We start from the raw sequence: 18430 nt of genomic DNA on the forward strand, positions 1-18430 counted from the left end.
TGCTGCAAAAGGGGCCCAAACCAAGTACTGAATACATATGCATGCTTATACTTTTCAGAGGTCCGATATTGTTCTATTCTTCAATCCTTGTCTTCTTGGTTCCATGTAATATTCTAATTTTCTGAGATTGTGGATTTGGGGTTTTCATGAGCTGTACACCATGATCATCACAATTATAACAAACTAGTATTTTTAAGCCCGTTATGATAACGGGCGCTAGCTTTCTATCCCGTCTTTTCTGTCTCTCTCTCTCTCTTTCTGTCTCTTTTTTTCCCCCTTGTCCCCTCTCTCTTTTTTTTTTTTTTTTTTTTTGTTGTTGTTGTTGTTGTCTCTGTTTTTGTTCTTCCTTATTTTGCTTATACTTTTTTTGGGGGGGGGTGGATGAATAACGGCCAAAATGGCCCATGAGAAGGTGGCCGCCCCCGCCTATCGCCCTCCCGCGCACCCAGCTGCCGGAGCCCACCTTACCCGCTCCAGCCCGAAGGAGAAGAGAGGAACTCGGGAACAGAGCTACTCTCTGTGTTAAGCTGCTGCCCATACTGTCGCAATGGACGCAATAGGCGTCCTTTGCGTCCATAGCGGCAGTTTGAGCAGTGACTTGCTCGTGAGCTCCTCTCTTTTCCCTCGGGCTGGAGCGGGTAAGGTGGTCTTCGGCAGCTGGGTGGGCGGGAGGGCGATAGGCAGGGGCGGCGACCTTCTCATGGGCCATTTTGGCCCTTAATCTTTTTTGGGGGGGAGCGGGGAAGGCGATTTTGGGCAGCTGGGAGGGCGGGTGAGCAGGCGGGGGCGACGGCTGTGAGCAGGCGGGGGCCTCGTTGGCAGCTTCGCCGCCACCTCGCCGAGCTTCCCTGTCCCCCATCTCGGTCTTCCCCCGCCGCCATTGCCCTTGCCTTTTTCAGGGCGGCCGCTTCTGGTTGCCTCGGCCTCCTCTCGCCGTGCCGCAGCTCATGGCCGAGGCGGCGGCTCTGCCGCCGCCTCGGCCACTTTCCCCCGCCGCCACACACCGGCTAATGGCCGCCCGTGGCTGTGGGACACTGGTGTCTGAGGTCCTGTGTCCCTTGGGCTCTTCTGGGCCTGCGCTTCGCGCAGGCCCAGAACAGCCCAGGGAGGCAGGGACGCAGATCCCCAACGTTCCAAAGCCACGGCCACTCACTTAGCCTTTTATTATATAGGATTAAGGCTTGACTTATCTCGCTTTGCATGTAATGCGTCTGTCTCATATATCAGTTTCAACTTTTAATTTGCATTACTGAAATTAATGGACTTTTGCATGATATTCTAATTTTCCGAGTTTCACTTGTATGTCCTGGAGAAGGTCATTGCTAATGCAAACACACCACAAAGCACCACAGCTTTGTGTAACTCTGCAAACCTCTTAAGTGTGTGCAATGTTTCTCATGTTAGCACAACAGTAGTCTGGATGTCTTTTTAATGTACAATTATGCTAGCACAGAATTAGTCTGGCTGTCAGCCACTGTGAACATAAATATTGTACATACAGGAATATAGCATAGGTAAAATATTCACCAACATTCATGTTTAACACAAACAAGTCATCCCAAACTGATTGTGTATTATTATTCACAAAACATAGTGACACAAACATGGTTGAAGGACACCTTGGGATAAATGGAATAGTTGAAGAGTGAGAAAACTAATATCTGGTGAAAGCATGAGAGATAGGGAGACATCACAGGATAGATAGGGTGCATAAGAAGAAGGAAAGCAGAGAGAGAAAGGTTAAATAAAAATGTACTGAGTTCTATTTGTTTTCACATGAGAAAACTCAAAGTAGCTGAAACATTATAATAAATGTCCATGCAGAAATTCAATAGATGTGGCAGCTTCACCTATAATTACTCTACCAAACTTTTCTGTCCTCCACTTCATTCAGACTGATGGCAATGCAAGGGCTTTCTTAGCCTTCAGCCAGTATGAATGACAGGCTATAGAACCTCATTTGTAAAATCAGCATAATATACAGGACTGTAGTTTTTACTGTTCACATGGTGTGGATTCATTCTCAATGCCCATGTTTTTTAGAACACAAGTAAAAATTTTAAGTACTGTATGTTAATTCTCATCTTAAACCAAAGGTGTTTTCCTATTTTAATTGCTATACTTTTTGATAAAGTCTCTAAAATTAATCACTCTGTATTTGTATGTTCAAAAATTTAATACAAATTGATAAATGGGGGGGGCCCTCTATACACATTTTAGGATGTTTACGCGATTTTATCTATATTATCTTATAAAAATCCACCATTGTGTTCTACAGTATAGCATGAGATTGTCTGAATTAAACAAGAAAAAGTAGGGCAATCCCACTCATCAGTTGGAAAATGGAGCTAGTTATTTAGAAAAACGTGGCATGCTTCATTACACTATGCAGCAAGCCAGCCAGGGGCGTAACTACTATTAGGCAAGGGGAGGCGGCTGCCTGGGGGCCCCCACGCCTCAAGGGGCCCCCCAGAGGCAAGTCACATGACTATATATTGTGAAGTGTGTGTGTGTGTGTATCCGTGAGGGGCCCATTTTAAAATTTTGTCTCTGGGCCCACTCCAGCCTTGTTACGCCCCTGAAGCCAGCAATCTCTCCTCTGAACGAGGATCAAGTTAGACATACTGCTCAGCTTGCTGTGGTGGCTCAGTTAATCCACATAGCTAAGAATAAAGGCAAGGCAGCAACCATTTTTATTAAGGAAAAATAATGCTACTGGGAAGAATCAATTAAGCTATTTCCGATGTCCTATGAAGTGCATCCCTGTTATGATGGGGACTTCAAAAGCAAATAAGAAATATTCAATGGATTTTTTCACAAAATCAAAACTGCTTGTTTTTGTTTTTAAAAACATACTGTTTGCTGAATCAGAAATTGTGGACATATTTAAAAGAACAAGGAAAAAAATAGAGAGAGGCTATTGTTTGTCAAATATAGACTGATTACTCAGCTTCTGAGAGATCTAATTTCAAAACTGGCATATCTTAGTAATTTCTCAAGGAACCTACGTCACCTTTTAAAGGTGGCGACAGTTGTGTATTTGTTCTGTATCAAATTCCACATGAACTGGACAGATGGTTTAGATTTTATAACAGAATGTTCATGGATTATAGTGGAATACAATTTTTACATCTCATCTTAGTTACCACGTGTTAACTCCCCTGCTTGTAGAATAGAAAGAGCCCTGCTAGATCAGATCAAATGTCCATCTAACACAGGGATTCTCAAACTTGGGTCCTCAGGTGTTACTGGACTTCAACTCCCATAATCCCCAGCCTCAGTGGCCTTTGGTTGGGGATTATGGGAGTTGAAGTCCAATAACACCTGAGGACCCAAGTTTGAGAATCACTGATCTAACGGCTTGCCAACATGGCCAACTAGATGCATTCAAGAAGCCCCAAAGCAGGCAATCATTATCTCCCATTGTTAATGCCCTCAGAGTTGCCTCACCCTGCTCCCAAAGAACTGGTATTCACTGGAAAACTGCCTTTAAACATGATGATTCTGTTTAGCTATCAAGGTGAACATATGCTGTTAGATCTCCTTTATGAATCTGCATAATCCCCTTCTAAAGCCCCCTAAGCCAGGTGATCATCACTAATGTTTTTTAAATTTTAAGATCCAACTGAGCCAGGGGCAGGTTGATGGGAAGAGGGCTCTGCTGAGCAGGGCCCTCAGTGCTTGCCTTTGTTCCACCCCTTGCCTTGTGGCTCTCAGCCGAGTGGAGCCAGTGGAGTGCAGTAGTCAGAGGGCTGAAGAGTCCCAGCAAGTTTGGTGGACTTCTGAACAGGAGCACCAATGACAACAGTCCCCCCATACCTCCCTGGACTGTTTTTCCTTTCTCTATTTTTCTTCTTCTTCTTTCCCCACAGCAGCATCAACTATGGGGTGCCTTTAAAACTCAGGCTGGGACACGGGCGCAAGCCTCTTGGCACTCTCTCCTTGTGGCTCTCAGCCTTGGGGCAAGCTGCCTGAGGTCAGAATTCAGCATAAGTCTGTTTGACACCTGGTTTTGTTAGGTAGTGGAGCTGTGGTTGCTTTTGGACTGAGGTATGTGTCTGGGAGAGCAGGAAAGTGGGGTTGGTGTGGGGGCAGAAATACCACTGGTAGCGGGCAGAAGGAGATATGGCGGTGGGAGCTGGGCTGGCTGTTACAGGGCGAAACGGTCCAGGCAACTGAGGCCTGTTCCTATTTCCAGCTCTTCTCCCAACCCTGAGACCCCTGGGAGCTCTGAGAACACTCCCTCGAGGATTAGGGTGCTGCTGCTGAATGCCAGGTCAGTTAATGCTAAAACATCTCTCATCCATGATTTGATTGTGGATGAGCATGCTGACCTGGTATGTGTGACGGAGACCTGGTTGGATGAGCTGGGCGGGGTTGGTCTCTCTCAGCTCTGTCCTCCAGGTTTCCTGAGTGTGCAGCAGCCCCACCTGGAGGGTCGGGGAGGGGGAGTTGCGGTCATCTATCGAGAGACCCTCCCCATTTCCAGGTGCCCGGTCAGGCAATCTCAGAATTTCGAGTGTTTGTCCTTGAGGGTGGACCTCCGAGATAGGCTGGGGATTCTGTTGATGTACCAACCACCCCGCTGCACTTCAGTCTCCCTCCCTGAGCTGGTGGGGGTGATCTCAGAGGTGGCCTTGGGTTCCCCCAAGCTTATTGTCTTGGGGGATTTCAATGTCCACATTGAGGCCCCCACTAGTGGGTGCGGCTCAGGATTTAATGGCCTCCATGGCAACCATGGGCCTGTCTCAATTGGTATCGGGCCCTACCCACATGGCAGGACATACTCTGGATCTGGTTTTTGCCAACTGGGGAATAAATGATCTGGAGGTGGGGGAGTTTGAGATAACTCCCTTGTCATGGACAGATCATCATCTGGTGGGGTTTAGTTTGACTGCTCCGTCTGCCCTCTGCAGGGGTGGTGGACCAATTAGAATGGTCCACCCCCAGAGGCTTATGGATCCGCTTGGATTCCAGAAGGCCCTCGGGGAGTTTCCAGTGTCCAGAGCTGGTGACCCTGTCGAGGCCCTGGTTGATCTCTGGAATGGAGAGATGGCCCGGGCTGTTGACACGGTTGCTCCTAAACGCCCTCTCCGGCTTGGTGGAGTCCGTTCAGCTCCTTCGTTTTCCTCGGAGCTTAGGGTGATGAAACAACTCGGGCGACAGCTGGAACGACGCTGGAGGAAGAGTTGTCATGAATCTGACCGAACACAGGCTAGAGCCCATTTTAGGGACTACTCCGTGGCGGTGGGGGCGGCGAAGAAACTCTTTTTCTCCGCCTCCATTGCATCTGCTCAGTGCAGACCGGCGGAGCTGTTTCGTGTAGCTAAGACATTGCTGCACACATCCCCCCAGGTAATGGGGGAGGAACCATCCACAGCCTGCTGTGATCAGTTTGCCTGTCACTTTGTGGATAAAGTCGCTTGCATCCGTGCTGACTTGGACTCCAGAGTTTTGGCAGTTCTGGCAGACGTGCCTCTGGTACATCTGGTCCTATTGTACTGGATTCTTTTCAGTTGGTACAGCCTGAGGATGTGGACAAGATCCTGGGCAGTATGCGGGCAACATCATGTGTTCTTGACCCTTGTCCTTCATGGCTAATAAAAGCTGCCAGGGAGAGGGCAGGTAGATGGTTGGAGATGATTATCAATGCCTCATTAAGGGAGGGCAAGATACCATCGTGCCTCAAGGAGGCGATGGCGAGACCATTATTAAAAAAGCCCTCCCTTGATTCCTCCAACCTGGACAACTATAGACCGGTCTCTAACCTGCCCTTTTGGGGAAAGGTGATAGAGCGTGTGGTGGCGTCCCAGCTGCAGAGGTTCTTGGATGATATGGATTATCTGGACCCTTTTCAATCTGGCTTCCGCCCCAGATATGGGAACGAGACTACCTTGGTCGCTCTAGTGGATGACCTATGCCAGGAACTAGACAGGGGGAGTGCGTCCCTGTTGGTTCTGCTGGACCTCTCGGCGGCATTCAATACCATCGACCATGGTATCCTTCTGGGCCGCCTCTCGAGTATGGGAATCGGAGGTACTGTGTTGCAGTGGTTCCGGACCTTTCTTGGAGGGAGGGTCCAGAAGGTGGTGCTGGGGGACTACTGCTTGGCTCCGTGGCCATTGGCCTGTGGGGTCCCGCAGCGTTCAGTCTTGATCCCCATGCTGTTTAACATCTACATGAAACTGCCGGGAGAGGTCATCCGGGGACTTGGACTGAGTTGTCAGCAATATGCGGATGACACTCAGCTCTATCTCTCCTTGTCACCTGATCCTAGGGAGGCGGTGGATGTCCTGAATCGGGGGCTGGAGGCCGTGATGGGTTGGATGTGGGCTAATAAACTGAAATTGAATCCAGACAAGACGGAGGTAATGTTGGTCAGTAGGATCTCCAATCGGTATGAGGAGATTTTACCGGTTCTGGGTAGGGTTGCACTCCCCTTGAAGGAGCAAGTACGCAGCTTGGGGGTATTACTGGACCCAGTTCTGCTTTTGGAAGCTCAGGTGGAGGCAGTGGCCAGGGGTGCCTTTGCACAGCTTCGGCTAGTGAGCCAGCTGCGTCCCTTTCTCGAGAAGGCAGATCTGGCCACAGTTACCCATGCCTTAGTCACGTCAAGGCTGGATTACTGTAACGGGCTCTACGTGGGTCTGCCCTTGAAGAACAAAAGAAAACTGCAGCTAGTGCAAAATGTGGCAGCTAAGGTTTTATCTAGAGCTGCCAGCTGGGAGCACATCACACCCATTTTGAAAGAGCTGCACTGGCTACCAGTTTGTTTCTGGGTCCAATTCAAGGTGCTGTTTTTGACCTTTAAAGCCCTAAACGGTTTGGGCCCGGGATACCTGAGGGGCTGCCTGCTTCCAAAGGTTGCTGCCCACTTGACAAGGTCATCTGAGGGGGCTCTGCTCCGGATGCCGACAATGAGTGAGGTTCGGTTGTCGTGCGCACAGGACAGGGCCTTCTCTGTTGTTGCCCCCAGACTCTGGAATGCTCTCCCAGTGGCTATTCACTCCCTGGTCTCCATCACAGCTTTTAGAAAAAGTGTAAAATCTTGGCTTTTTGCCCAGGTATTTATTTGATTCTCTGTTGCTGCGCTTTATAGTTTTTATTGCTTTTATACTTTTGTTTTAAATTTTTAAATCAGATTTGTTTCATATTTTTCCCCCACTTAATATTTTAATTGTGTCTTTTTTACCATCTTGTGTTAAAAATTTTTGCTGTAAACCGCCTTGGGATTGCTTTAATGAAAGGCGGTATATAAATTTAACAATAAATAAAAATAAATAAATAAAATAATGTGGCAATGAATTCCATAAATGAATTATGTGTCGTGCAAAGAAATACAAATACCTGAAAGGCTGTTACACAGAAAAGGGAAAATACTTGTTCTCTGCTGCTCCAGGACTATATCTAATGGGCTTAAATTACAGGTAGAAAGATCTCAGCTGAACTTTAGGAGAAACTTCTTAATGATAAAAGCAATTCAGTAATGGAACCAATTACTTGGTGGTGTGTGGGCAGGCTCTCAGTTGTTGGAGGTCTTCAAGCGGAGGCTGGAGATCACAGATCAGAGGGTTGATGATAGGGATGTGCGAATCGATACGGGTACAGATAAGATTTGTACCCGAATCTAGCTGATTTGGAGAAAAAACAAATCATCCCTATGATCCATTGGCTAGATTTGGATCCAAATCGAATCACGCCTGATTTGATTCAAATCAATTCGATATTTGGATCGCTCCTATTAATTCCCCCCGATTCCAAGCTTCCATTAAAAAAAAAAAAAAAGCTAAGCTCTAGCCCTTGTAAAAGTTGAGTTATGGAGCAAAATGTGTGGTCACTATTTTTCAAGTGTTTGGATTCTTTGGTGTATAACATTTGCTCATAATAAATCCCTACGAGGATTCATTACACACCTTCAGTTCTTCTAGTAATGTTGACTGTCTTTTGGACAGTACCAACTGTCAACTGCCACGTGCCAACTACACCCCGCCCCCGCCATTGTGACAATGGGGAGAGAGAAACCACAGAGCATGTACTCCTCTCCTGCCCCTTTTATCAAGACATTTGGGGCAAGTTCCATTACTGTGCAAATACCCTTGAAGATCAACCCAAACCTACACCCGGATGCTCCTAGCAGACAAGGACTGGGCCCTCACATACAACACTGCCAAGTTATGTGTGGCAGCGTGTAAGATTCGTCAGACCTTGATTGCTAGTTTAGAACCATGCTACCAATTTCCTTCACTGTTAACTTCAGTCTTTAGCCTTCTGCCCAGTTAGACTCAGACTTCAGCTTGTCTGCTCAGTTCTTTTATACATATTGTTTTAACCCACATACTGGTATTTACACTTATTTTATAAACTCTATATCTTTAGTTTTTTAAAATCTGTTTCATACATACTATCTCACATTTAATATTTTTAGCCTTTTAACCCTTTATTGAGAAGCTTTCTACTGCGCTTCTCTCATTGCATAAGACAAAGTGGCTTTATAAGCTATGTAGTTTGTAGTTTTATTATACTAGTATTTTATTGTAGGGCAGTAATTGGCTAATGATATTTTACATTGTGATATGTTTTTAGCATTTGATGCTTTTTCCATGCTCTTGTATACTTTTATTCTTGTGCTTGTCTGGGACCGTAATAAAGATTGATTGAACTACACCTCCCTCACACCAACAAGGCAGTGGGGTACTACTCAGTTTATGTTCTAGGAACGTTTTTAAGTGTTTAGAGTCTGTGGTGTCTAAAAATCTTTCCTCATAATGAATCCCTATGAGGATTCATTGCACACCAGAGACTAAACACCTCAAACATTCCTAAACTATAAACTGAGTACCCAGTGGCTTGGGGTTGCGGGGTAGTTGGAACATGAGATGGAACACTAATTCCTCTCCTCACCTGCAAAGCAGTGGGGTCAAAATGAACAGAAGAACAGAAGGTGTGCAATGAAAACACCAAAGAATCAAAATACTTCAAAAACTCCTAAAAAATAAACTGAGTACCCCACTGGCTTGCAGTGTGTGTGTGTGTGGGGGGTGTTGTAGTTAGCACATGGTAATTGACAGTTGGCACTGACCAATGACAGAACATGAACAGAAGAAATAAAGGTGTGCAATGAATCCTCATAGGGATTCATTATGAGGAAAAGTTATTATATACCAAAGAATCCAAATACTTGAAAAATAGAGACCACACATTTTGCTCCATAACTTCACTTCTACAAGGGCTAGAGCAGGGCTGCTCAACTTGGGCCCTCTTGCAGATGCTGGCCTACAACCCATAATCCCTGGCTATTGGTCACTCTGTCTGGGGATTATGGGAGTTGTAGTCCAAAAACAGTTGGGGGGCCTAAGTTGAGCAATCCTGGGCTAGAGCTTAACTTTTTAAAGAAATGAAAGCTCTGGGTCCATGTTAGGGTTATGATAGGGCAACTTTGAATCCTCATTATTTCCTATAGCAGAAATATACAAAATCAGTAAAAACTAAAGAAAATCATTAAAAATCAACTAAGTGTCCCACCACCTTGATATTTGGGTGGTAGGTGACACCCATGGGGACCTACCCACCACCCAAATTTGGTGCCCCTAAAACCTTGTTAAGTGGTCCAAATCAATCCAAATTGAATTGAATCAAATCAAATACAAATCTAATCTGGGGTGATTTGTGGGGGCAGATTTGGACACAAAACAAATCAGGGGTGATTTGATTTGGGCACAAATTGAATTTAAAAAATCAATTTGTGCACATCCCTAGGTGATGACCTAGAAGGCTCCCTCGAACTCTAAGATTCTACTTCATTTTGTTGGTCTGAATCTACTGCCAATTTAAACCAATAACCCTAATTCTAAAGTAAGTGTGAGTGAATGAGTGTGTGTGTGTGTGTGTGTGTGTGTGTGTGTGTGTGTACGGGGTCTTTCTACTTACTTTTTACATACCATGAGTAATGCTATAAACCTGTTAACATGCCCTACCTCAGTTTTTCTTTTTTCTAAACTGAAAAGCTCCAAAGACATTTTCTATAGGGAAGTGTTCCAATCCCTAGATTATATTGGTTGCCCTTTTCTGCACTTTCCCCAGTTCTACACCATCTTTGAGTTATGGTGCCCAAAATGCACACAATATTTCAAATACATCCACACCATAGATTGTATAAAGGCATTACAATACATTATTAAAATATTATGTTTCACATGACCTGAGTAGCTAGAACATTTACATAAATGAAGTAATGGCATGGATCCATGTTAAAATGATTCTAAGTGATACCCATTTCACTTTTACTTATGAAATGGCCCTTAAACATGGTCAGATGACGGCTCAAACGGGGTTTCCAGCAGGAGTCTATAAGCCCTTTCTTGTGATCAGTAAAAAAGGGCTTGAGGGAGAGAGGGGAGGAAGGCTGCTTGCTCTTTCCTCCCTGCAGACAATCCCTCTTCTCTTCCTGGGTGGGCAAATCATCCATCCACACGATTGCCAGCAGCCTCTGGCTGCACAGAGGGCTGGGGGCCGGGATGCTTCACCCCAGGCCCAGGAATTCTGTGCGAGTGTGAGGTGTATTATCCTCCCAAAAAAACACTGGCTGGGAGCCCCAAAGTCTCCCAGCCCTAGCTGCTTGCAGACAATTAAAAAAAACCGGGAGTAAGAGAGCCCTTGCTCTCTTAACCCTATTTAAGAGGGTGGCCTCTTGGTGGGGTTTGCCACCACTGGGAGTTCTTACGATCAGCAAAAACCAGGCTTGGCTTTCCTAGATCACAAGAACAGCCTCTATGTGTATTGCAGAGATACTGGAGAAAAACAGGTTGCTCACCTGTAACTATTGATCTGGTAGAGATCCGTCGATATCCATAAGAAAGGGTAATATGCCTGTGCAGGACCCTCGAGACAGCATGCCGCAGCTCGTTGAGGCATATCTTTAACCGGGCAGATCGCACGACTGGGTTGCAGTATGCCATCGGACCTAGGAGTCTTTGACTGAGTAAGGCTGGTTGAAATGGATGCTGCTGTAAAAGGAGAACCAGGTCTCTGACGCACTGGAAGCGTTTCCGAGGTAAATATGTTGTCCTGGTTTCTGTGTCTAGAACCACTTCAATGTAGTTGATTACACCAACTGGCCCCAGCTTGAATTTTTTCCAATTGACTTGGATCTCCAAGTCTTAGAGGAGAGACAGTATGTATTTTGTCTGAGAATGTAACTCTTCTTTGTCTTTGGAAGTCAGACGCCAGTCATACAGTAAGGATAGACCGATAGACCTTCGGTCCACAGGTAAGCTACCACTGCAGACATACATTTTGTAAATACCCTGGGGACAGTGGCAAGCTCGAAGGGTAAGACTGTGTATTGGTGCACTTGATTTCCTACTGCAAACCTCAGATATTTTCTGTGTCACGCCCCGATGCCAATATGGAAATACACATCTTTGAGATCCAGCATCACAAGCCAGTTCTTTCGGTATAGAAGACGTAGGATGTCTTGTAACGCTATCATGTGGAATTTCCTCACATGGACAAATTTGTTCAGATGGTGTAGATCCATGATAGGCCATATGCCACCACCCCTCTCTGGGATCGAGAAGTATCGAGAGTAAAGCCCCTCCCTGAACCGAGGCAATAGCCCCTTTGGCTAATAACTCCTTCACTTCTTCTAACAATGCCTGAGAGGGCTGAATGAACCTCATCCCTGTAAATTTCGGGGTTGTTCTGTACACTATGGCATAGCCTGAAGATATTATCTTCAAGACACAGCGGTTACATGGTGCCATGCAGGGGCATGGCATGACAGTTTGATGTTGGTTGATGACAAGAGAATACAGTTCGTGAGACTAGTGTTGTTTCTCACTTGCCAAACTGTCATGCCATGCCCCTGTCAAGTCTCCCATTCAGATGCAACCAGGGCAGACCCTGCTTAGCTATGGGGACAAGTCATGCTTGCTACCACAAAACCAGCTCTCCTCTCCCCACATGGTGGGGTGGAGTGGGGAAGGGTCTGCTATTCAAAGTCAAAAATCCTACTGGCCCTGTCCAAGCCTTTGGGCATTCTGCAGTAGAACTTTATACAACCAATGATACAGCTCTGTGTTCACAGGACATAGCTGTATGGGAACACATGTAAAGTTTTGCAACCGTCTTTGGGATTGGTCTATCATGCAACTTAACTGGTAATAACTATGTGTTGTAGCTAAGCAGGGTCTGCCCTGGTTGTATCTGAATGGGAGACTTGATCTGTGAGCACTATTCCCTCAGTGGATATTCCCCTCAGTGGATGAAGCCACTCTGGGAAGAGCAGAAGGTTTCAAGTTCCCTCCCTGGCTTCTCCAAGATAGGGCTGAGAGAGATTCCTGCCTGCAACCTTGGAGAAGCCGCTGCCAGTCTGTGAAGACAATACTGAGCTAGATAGACCAATGGTCTGACTCAGTATATGGCAGTTTCCTATGTTAAGATGTTGTGGTGGGGAAAAGGAGGAATGTAGTGACAACAATAAAGAGAATCGCCACATTAAAAGGTGCCTCTTTGCCAAGTTAGCAGGGGCAAGATGCTTCTGAGGCTCAGTCTGCTTTGTACACTGGGGTTGGTTTGGCTTCCCCCTTGCCGTGAAAAGGGCACTTGTGGTAAGGTTGTTATTGCTTTCTAAAATTACAGTGTTCTTGTCTAAATGTGGACTTCTGTCTTGGGTAGGCACAATATTTGGAGCTGTAGGATGAAGAAGATGTGGACGCAGTAAAGGTTTTGGTGGTGAATTTTGATTTTTTTTTTCATTTTCTCCATGGTGGAGTCTGTGTCCTCACTGAATAGACCCTTACCGTCAAAGGGCAAGCATTCTATTTTATCTTTCATGTCACTCTGTAAATTGCTATAGCAAAGCCAGGCATGTCTCCGCAGGGAGATTGTGGTGGCCAAGGAATGTGACTCCAACTGTGCCAGGTGTTTTGCAGTACTCAACTGCAGGTGATTGAGTGCTGCCGATTTGTTCAATGTTTGCAACTTTTTCTTAAATTCCTCTGGGGTGAGGATGTCCAGATCATTTTGAAGTGCCTCCAATATGCCATTGTTATATTTGACAGTGCAAGCCAAATAGTTCACAATCCTTATGGATAGGGACAAGGTGGAGTAGATTTTCCTCCCCAAAATATCCATCTTTCTTCCTCCTTTGTCAGCAGGTGTTGTGTGATGGCAACCTGTCTTAGAAGAGGGAGTGGCACAGTCGATGACCAGCAAATTTGGAGAGGGATATTTTAGAAAATATCCATTATCTTTTTCCTGTATCCAGTACAAACTTTCCAGTTGTTTAGAAGTGGGGGTTGAAGTCTGGATCACCTCCCACACACACTTTGCAGCCCTAGAAATGACCAGGAGATCTGGAAGTGCCACAGGTTGAGATGCCTGAGATTTTATCATGAAATTGTAAACAGGGTCATCTATAGTGACTAGCTCAGACTTGAGGTCAAGTCCCAGAGCTGATGCCATCTTCTTCACATGGTGATAAGCCTTCATTTCTTCATTAGGTGAAACATGTGTGGCCGGAGCTATATCGTTAGGATGACGGCTAAATCCTCGGATTCATCAGGGTCAGGCTCAAAGTCTGAAGAACTGTGATGTTCAGAAGGTGAGTGTGTAGGGGATGGTGATACATACGTCTGGGTTTCAATAGTGATTTTTTCCTGCGGTGTTGAAACAGGTATGGTCTGAGACCCCATATCAGTGTCTTTGAACATCATCTGAGTAGTCATATTCACCAAATGCTTTATAGGTGGCCAGGCGAACATTTGCGTTGCAACTGAAAAACTTTGTACAGTGGGTTTCACTGGTAAGTCTGTAGGTGCCAGAGGTAGAAAATGGGTTGTGAGAATCTCCAGGGTTGATCCTCTTGAAAATTAAAAGTTAAACAAGGGGATTTGGTCCCCAGAGTCGTCAAAGGAAGAGTAGCCCCTGCAGTGTACAAATGTGTAAAACCACATGAATGTCACAAAGATGATCCTCAAATGGGCAGCAGAGAGAGCACCTGGTGTTGGAGTGCATTGATCTGGAGGGAAACCTTTGAATGTCAAATGTCAACGGAGTACTCATTTCCGAATCTAGAATAGAGAGTAAAGTGTGGGCAGTGGACGGATCCAATAACGTCTACCTGTTCTCTTCCTCTTCTTTGACCTCAAACACCAGGATCGGGGCTTGGCACTGAGGAGTCACCAACCTCAATACCAACAACACTGGAGTATGCAAAGTAGAAATTGGACCTTGGACGGCTGGTGTCGATAGAAGTCGCATCAACGTCGATGGAGACTTTTGATGTTGACTAGGTGTCGACGGGGCTGTAGAGTCGACTGGAGTCGGGGCTGGAGATAGAGAGCAGGCCCTTGATGTCGACAGTGTCGAAGGCAGGTCAAGATCGAGCAATTTCTCTGAAATCAGTCATGTCTCTTTCACCAATGTCAAGATTTTCAATGTTGATCAGTGGCATTTGATTTTGATAGCTGGTGCCAAAGATTTGAGTGGAAAACACTGTAATTCAGTTGGAGACGGCATTCTCTCTGTCGTCAAATCCACAGACTTTGGCTTCTTAGGTTGTGGAGAAGGCGAATGGGTATCTAACCTCCAACACTTTTCTTTCAACTTCAAATGCCAATGTTTGAGTCGACTTCGACGGAGCCTTTAGGCTTCTAACAGTGGTCAATGTCAAAGGTCACGATTTCGACGAAGACAGTCTAGGAGTCGATGTCAGGCTTTTAGACTCAATGTCGATGTTGTAGGGCAGGGTTCTCCCGGTGTCAAGAGGCTTAACACCCGGTCATAAATGGCGGCACAAAGTTGCAAAGCCCGATTCTTCCATGTTTGCTTGGAAAATGACAAGCATATCTTACACGAGGAAACACTGTGTTCCTCTCCTAAGCAAATTAGGCATAAATCATGGAGATCTTTCAAAGGGACCTTGGCATTACAGCCAGTGCACCTTTTGAAAGTCCGTTTCTCCGCAGCCATGTTGGGATATCCAATTTGTAGTCTAAGTCCATTCCAAAGAAGTCGTATTAACGCCAATGACGTCTGGAAGCCATTCCAAGCCAAATACCAAAATAACAGTCCGTTTAAAAAAACAACAACACTAGATGAACTCACGCGAAGAACTTTACTGACAAGGAGGGACAGCCCAAGAACTGAATGCAACAGTGGTTGGAAAAGAACAGAACAACATGGCGCCTGGCCCGCCTTTAAATATCATGCTGTAGGAATGGGGGAAGAGCTCGGTCGCCTTGACAAGCTGCGGCATTCTACTGCAAGGGTCCTGTGCAGGCACATTACTCATTCTTATGGATCTCGATGGATCTTGATCCAGATTTAAATACTTTTTTTCCCCAAAGATAAATGACCTATAAAAGAAAGTTGTTGTAGGATGAGTAGAAAACATATTTAAATTATTCTTGAAAAACATTTTGTTTTACTTTAAAATAGTGATAATTAGTAGAGAAGAATCTATTATTTATTCAAACATTACATTCTGCTTGACTAGTTGAAGAACAAGCCTTTCAAATAAGTTTCACAATACAAAATCCATATAATGCAGTAAAATAAAATTAAAACTCAACCAAAAAATTAAAATTTAAAGTAGAGCAATTATAATCAATTTATCTATGGTTTTAAAGTCAACATCTGCTAACTTCACACATGGTGATTATCTTTATTTAGCAGGGGGAGAGTAACTGGCCCTATTCACCCCCAGCACAGTATCTCCAGTGACTGTTGCTGGTGTCTATCTTATGTTTCTTTTTAGATTGTGAGCCCTTTGGGGACAGGGATCCTTTTTATATTTTTATTATTTCTTTGCGTAAATTGCCCTGAGCCATTTTTGGAAGGGCGGTATAGAAATTGAACTAACAACAACAACAACAACACTTTGAACTGAACTAAGAAACTAACCCATGCTCCTCCTTAAGGATAAGTGTTATATGATATCTTTAGCTATTCAGAGATCTAAGTCTAGCAATTCGGGACCAGCTGAAATTCTTCAAAGTCAGTCCATGTAAAATGCATTGCATTAGTCCAAATATGGTTACCAATATATATTACAGTGGCAACATTCTATTTTCTTAGGAAATTTCACAACTATGCATCAGGCATAGCTGGAAAAAAGTGCTCCCACCCACTGCTGCAACCTGCAAATCAATCCACAGCAAGAATAACTGCCACCAGAGAATCTGCTCCTTCACAACAAATGTGATCCTGTCCAAAGAGGTTGCACAACTATTCAAAGAACAATTGTCTGCCCATCATCAGCATCTCTATTTTATCTGGACTGAATTTAAATTTATTAGGCCTCATCGAGTCCATTACCCATAGTTAATTTTACTGCTGATGTAATACTTATTTGTTAAGGCAAACAGGAATCACACTCCAAAAATGAGGAGAGAACAGGGAGCATGCAATCTTGCAGCCTGCTCTCATTGCTCAACCAAGACTAAAGCTTTATTAATTCATTGGCTGTTTCTTGCACAATATAGAAACCAAATTCTGGTTAAATGGGAATGTAGCTTAAGTAGCATGTTCACTGACCTTAGTATACTACAGGCTTCTTTACACGACCACCAACGGCGTAGGGGAAGTACTCCCCATTTTCAGTCACGTGCTTACAAACATTAAGGTCAGAGGAGAGGAGTGTGACCATGTGCAAGGTAGCAGCAAAAGAGTACCCTATCCATATTGTTCCCACCTTTTTACTGAAGTAGGAAGAAAAGCTGTCCTACCCAGCTGCCGCCTCGCACACGATCAAGTTCCCCCTCCTCCTACCTTAATGTTTGCAAGCATGTGATCTGAAATAATAAGGGCAACCAGCTCTCCTACCCAGGCTGGGCACTTCTCCTACTTTGCTGGTGGGTAGGGATATGCATGGAACTGGCTAACCCGGTTTGGTTCGAGTCCGCTCTGGACTCGAACCAGTCCGGGCCAGTTCGGTCTGGCACCCCCTCGAACCCTCCCTGGGTTCGGGGAGGGGGTCGCAGACCATAGATAGATAGATAGATAGATAGATAGATAGATAGATAGTCACTTACCCTCTCTGGGGGAGTTGTTGGAGGCGGCGGGGGGTCCGCAGAGGTTCCCCTTCCCCCCGCTGGCCTTCTTTGCAGCCAAACCAGTTGTTCTGCCAGCTCTTCAGCCCATTTGGGCCTCCCCCTCAAGCACAGTGGCCATTTTGGAGGCCACTGGACCCACAATAGGCCTCTGCGTGACCCAGGCCACGCAGAGGCCAATTGCGCAGGTGCGGTGGCCTCCAAAATGGACGCCGCACCAGAGGGGGAAGGCCCAAACAGGCCAAAGAGCAGGCTGAATGGAACCTCCGTGGACCCCCACCCCTGCCGTCTTCAACTCCCCCAGAGGGGATAAGTGAAATAAAATTAGATAGATAGATAGATAGATAGATAGATAGATAGATAGATAGATAGACAGATAGATAGATTTAAAAGTCTGTGAACCCCCAAACAATCGGGGGGTGTTCGGTCCAGGGTTGGACCAAACGGGGTGGTTAGGTTCGACCCTGAACCGTCGAATCAAACCAGCTTGACGTTCAGCCAGTTTGCACATCCCTACTGGTGGGCACATGACCAAGCCTTATTTGTAGTATTTTTATCCTAATAGATGAAACAACACTCAATCCTTTTACACACACACACTTCTCAGTTGAGTCAGTTTCCATATCTGATCAATTCATGTTAAACATCATAATAAAGCAGAAACAACAATAATAAAACATCTTGCTAACCTTGTCAAGGAATTTTATAAAGAGATTAAGATATCAGTATCTTAGTACTTTTCTATATTGCACAATACAGTACTAAAGTTACCTGGTTTTTTTGTGACTGTTCTTTTTGCTAGCAGTTTCCTTTTCACTTTTTTCTTTTTCTACTTTGTCTTTTTTCTCTTTCTTTGATTGCGTAGGGGGCACAAACTGCTGAGTAACCTGCTGTGCAACCAGTTGAGAGACAGGTCGAGGTTTCCTGTAGTGTACACACATAAGAGTGTTTTAAATTCATAGCATCAATAAATGCAGCACATTTCTGCATGAAAATTATCTGAAAATTGATCAAACAGATTGACTTTTATTAGATAATGTTAAGTATTTTATTGACAAGAGCAAAGTCACAGTGAATTAAGTTTTCTGATAAAATAAGGCCATGTACAACAGAAGGTGCAGTTTAACTGCATATCACTTTGTGTGAGTCCCTATGGGTTTTGGTAGCGTCCAGTTTATGGAGTTTGTTGAAGAGTGAGTCTACACACACACACACACACACACACACACACACAGAGTATATTCTAGAGAACAGATATAAATGTTCATTCTCTAGACACTCAAAGACAGAGGTTCCCAACATAGAAATAAATACAATTTAATGTGACTGACCCTACTTTAAGACATGTATTTTGATGTCCCTGAATCAGTGAAATT

General features: G+C 44.9%; 1 protein-coding gene across 4 annotated transcripts in view; it reads right to left on the minus strand.

The window, feature by feature from the left end:
- The window catches only part of YAF2 (YY1 associated factor 2), a 62640-nt gene that overhangs the window by 2529 nt on the left and 41681 nt on the right, over positions 1 to 18430 (minus strand). For 2 of the 4 annotated variants that reach the window (XM_053252715.1, XM_053252717.1), the window contains 2 exons: positions 17826 to 17978; positions 15100 to 15359 (listed from right to left, as the gene is read on the minus strand). In XM_053252715.1, the coding sequence (XP_053108690.1) occupies positions 15119 to 15359; positions 17826 to 17978 (394 nt within the window). In that variant the 3' untranslated portion in view covers positions 15100 to 15118. Of the gene's footprint in view, positions 1 to 15099; positions 15360 to 17825; positions 17979 to 18430 lie in introns of those variants that run through there. The other 2 variants (XM_053252718.1, XM_053252716.1) reach the window with 1 other exon arrangement.

Source organism: Hemicordylus capensis, chromosome 5, assembly GCF_027244095.1.
Source record: "Hemicordylus capensis ecotype Gifberg chromosome 5, rHemCap1.1.pri, whole genome shotgun sequence".
NCBI lineage: Eukaryota > Metazoa > Chordata > Lepidosauria > Squamata > Cordylidae > Hemicordylus > Hemicordylus capensis.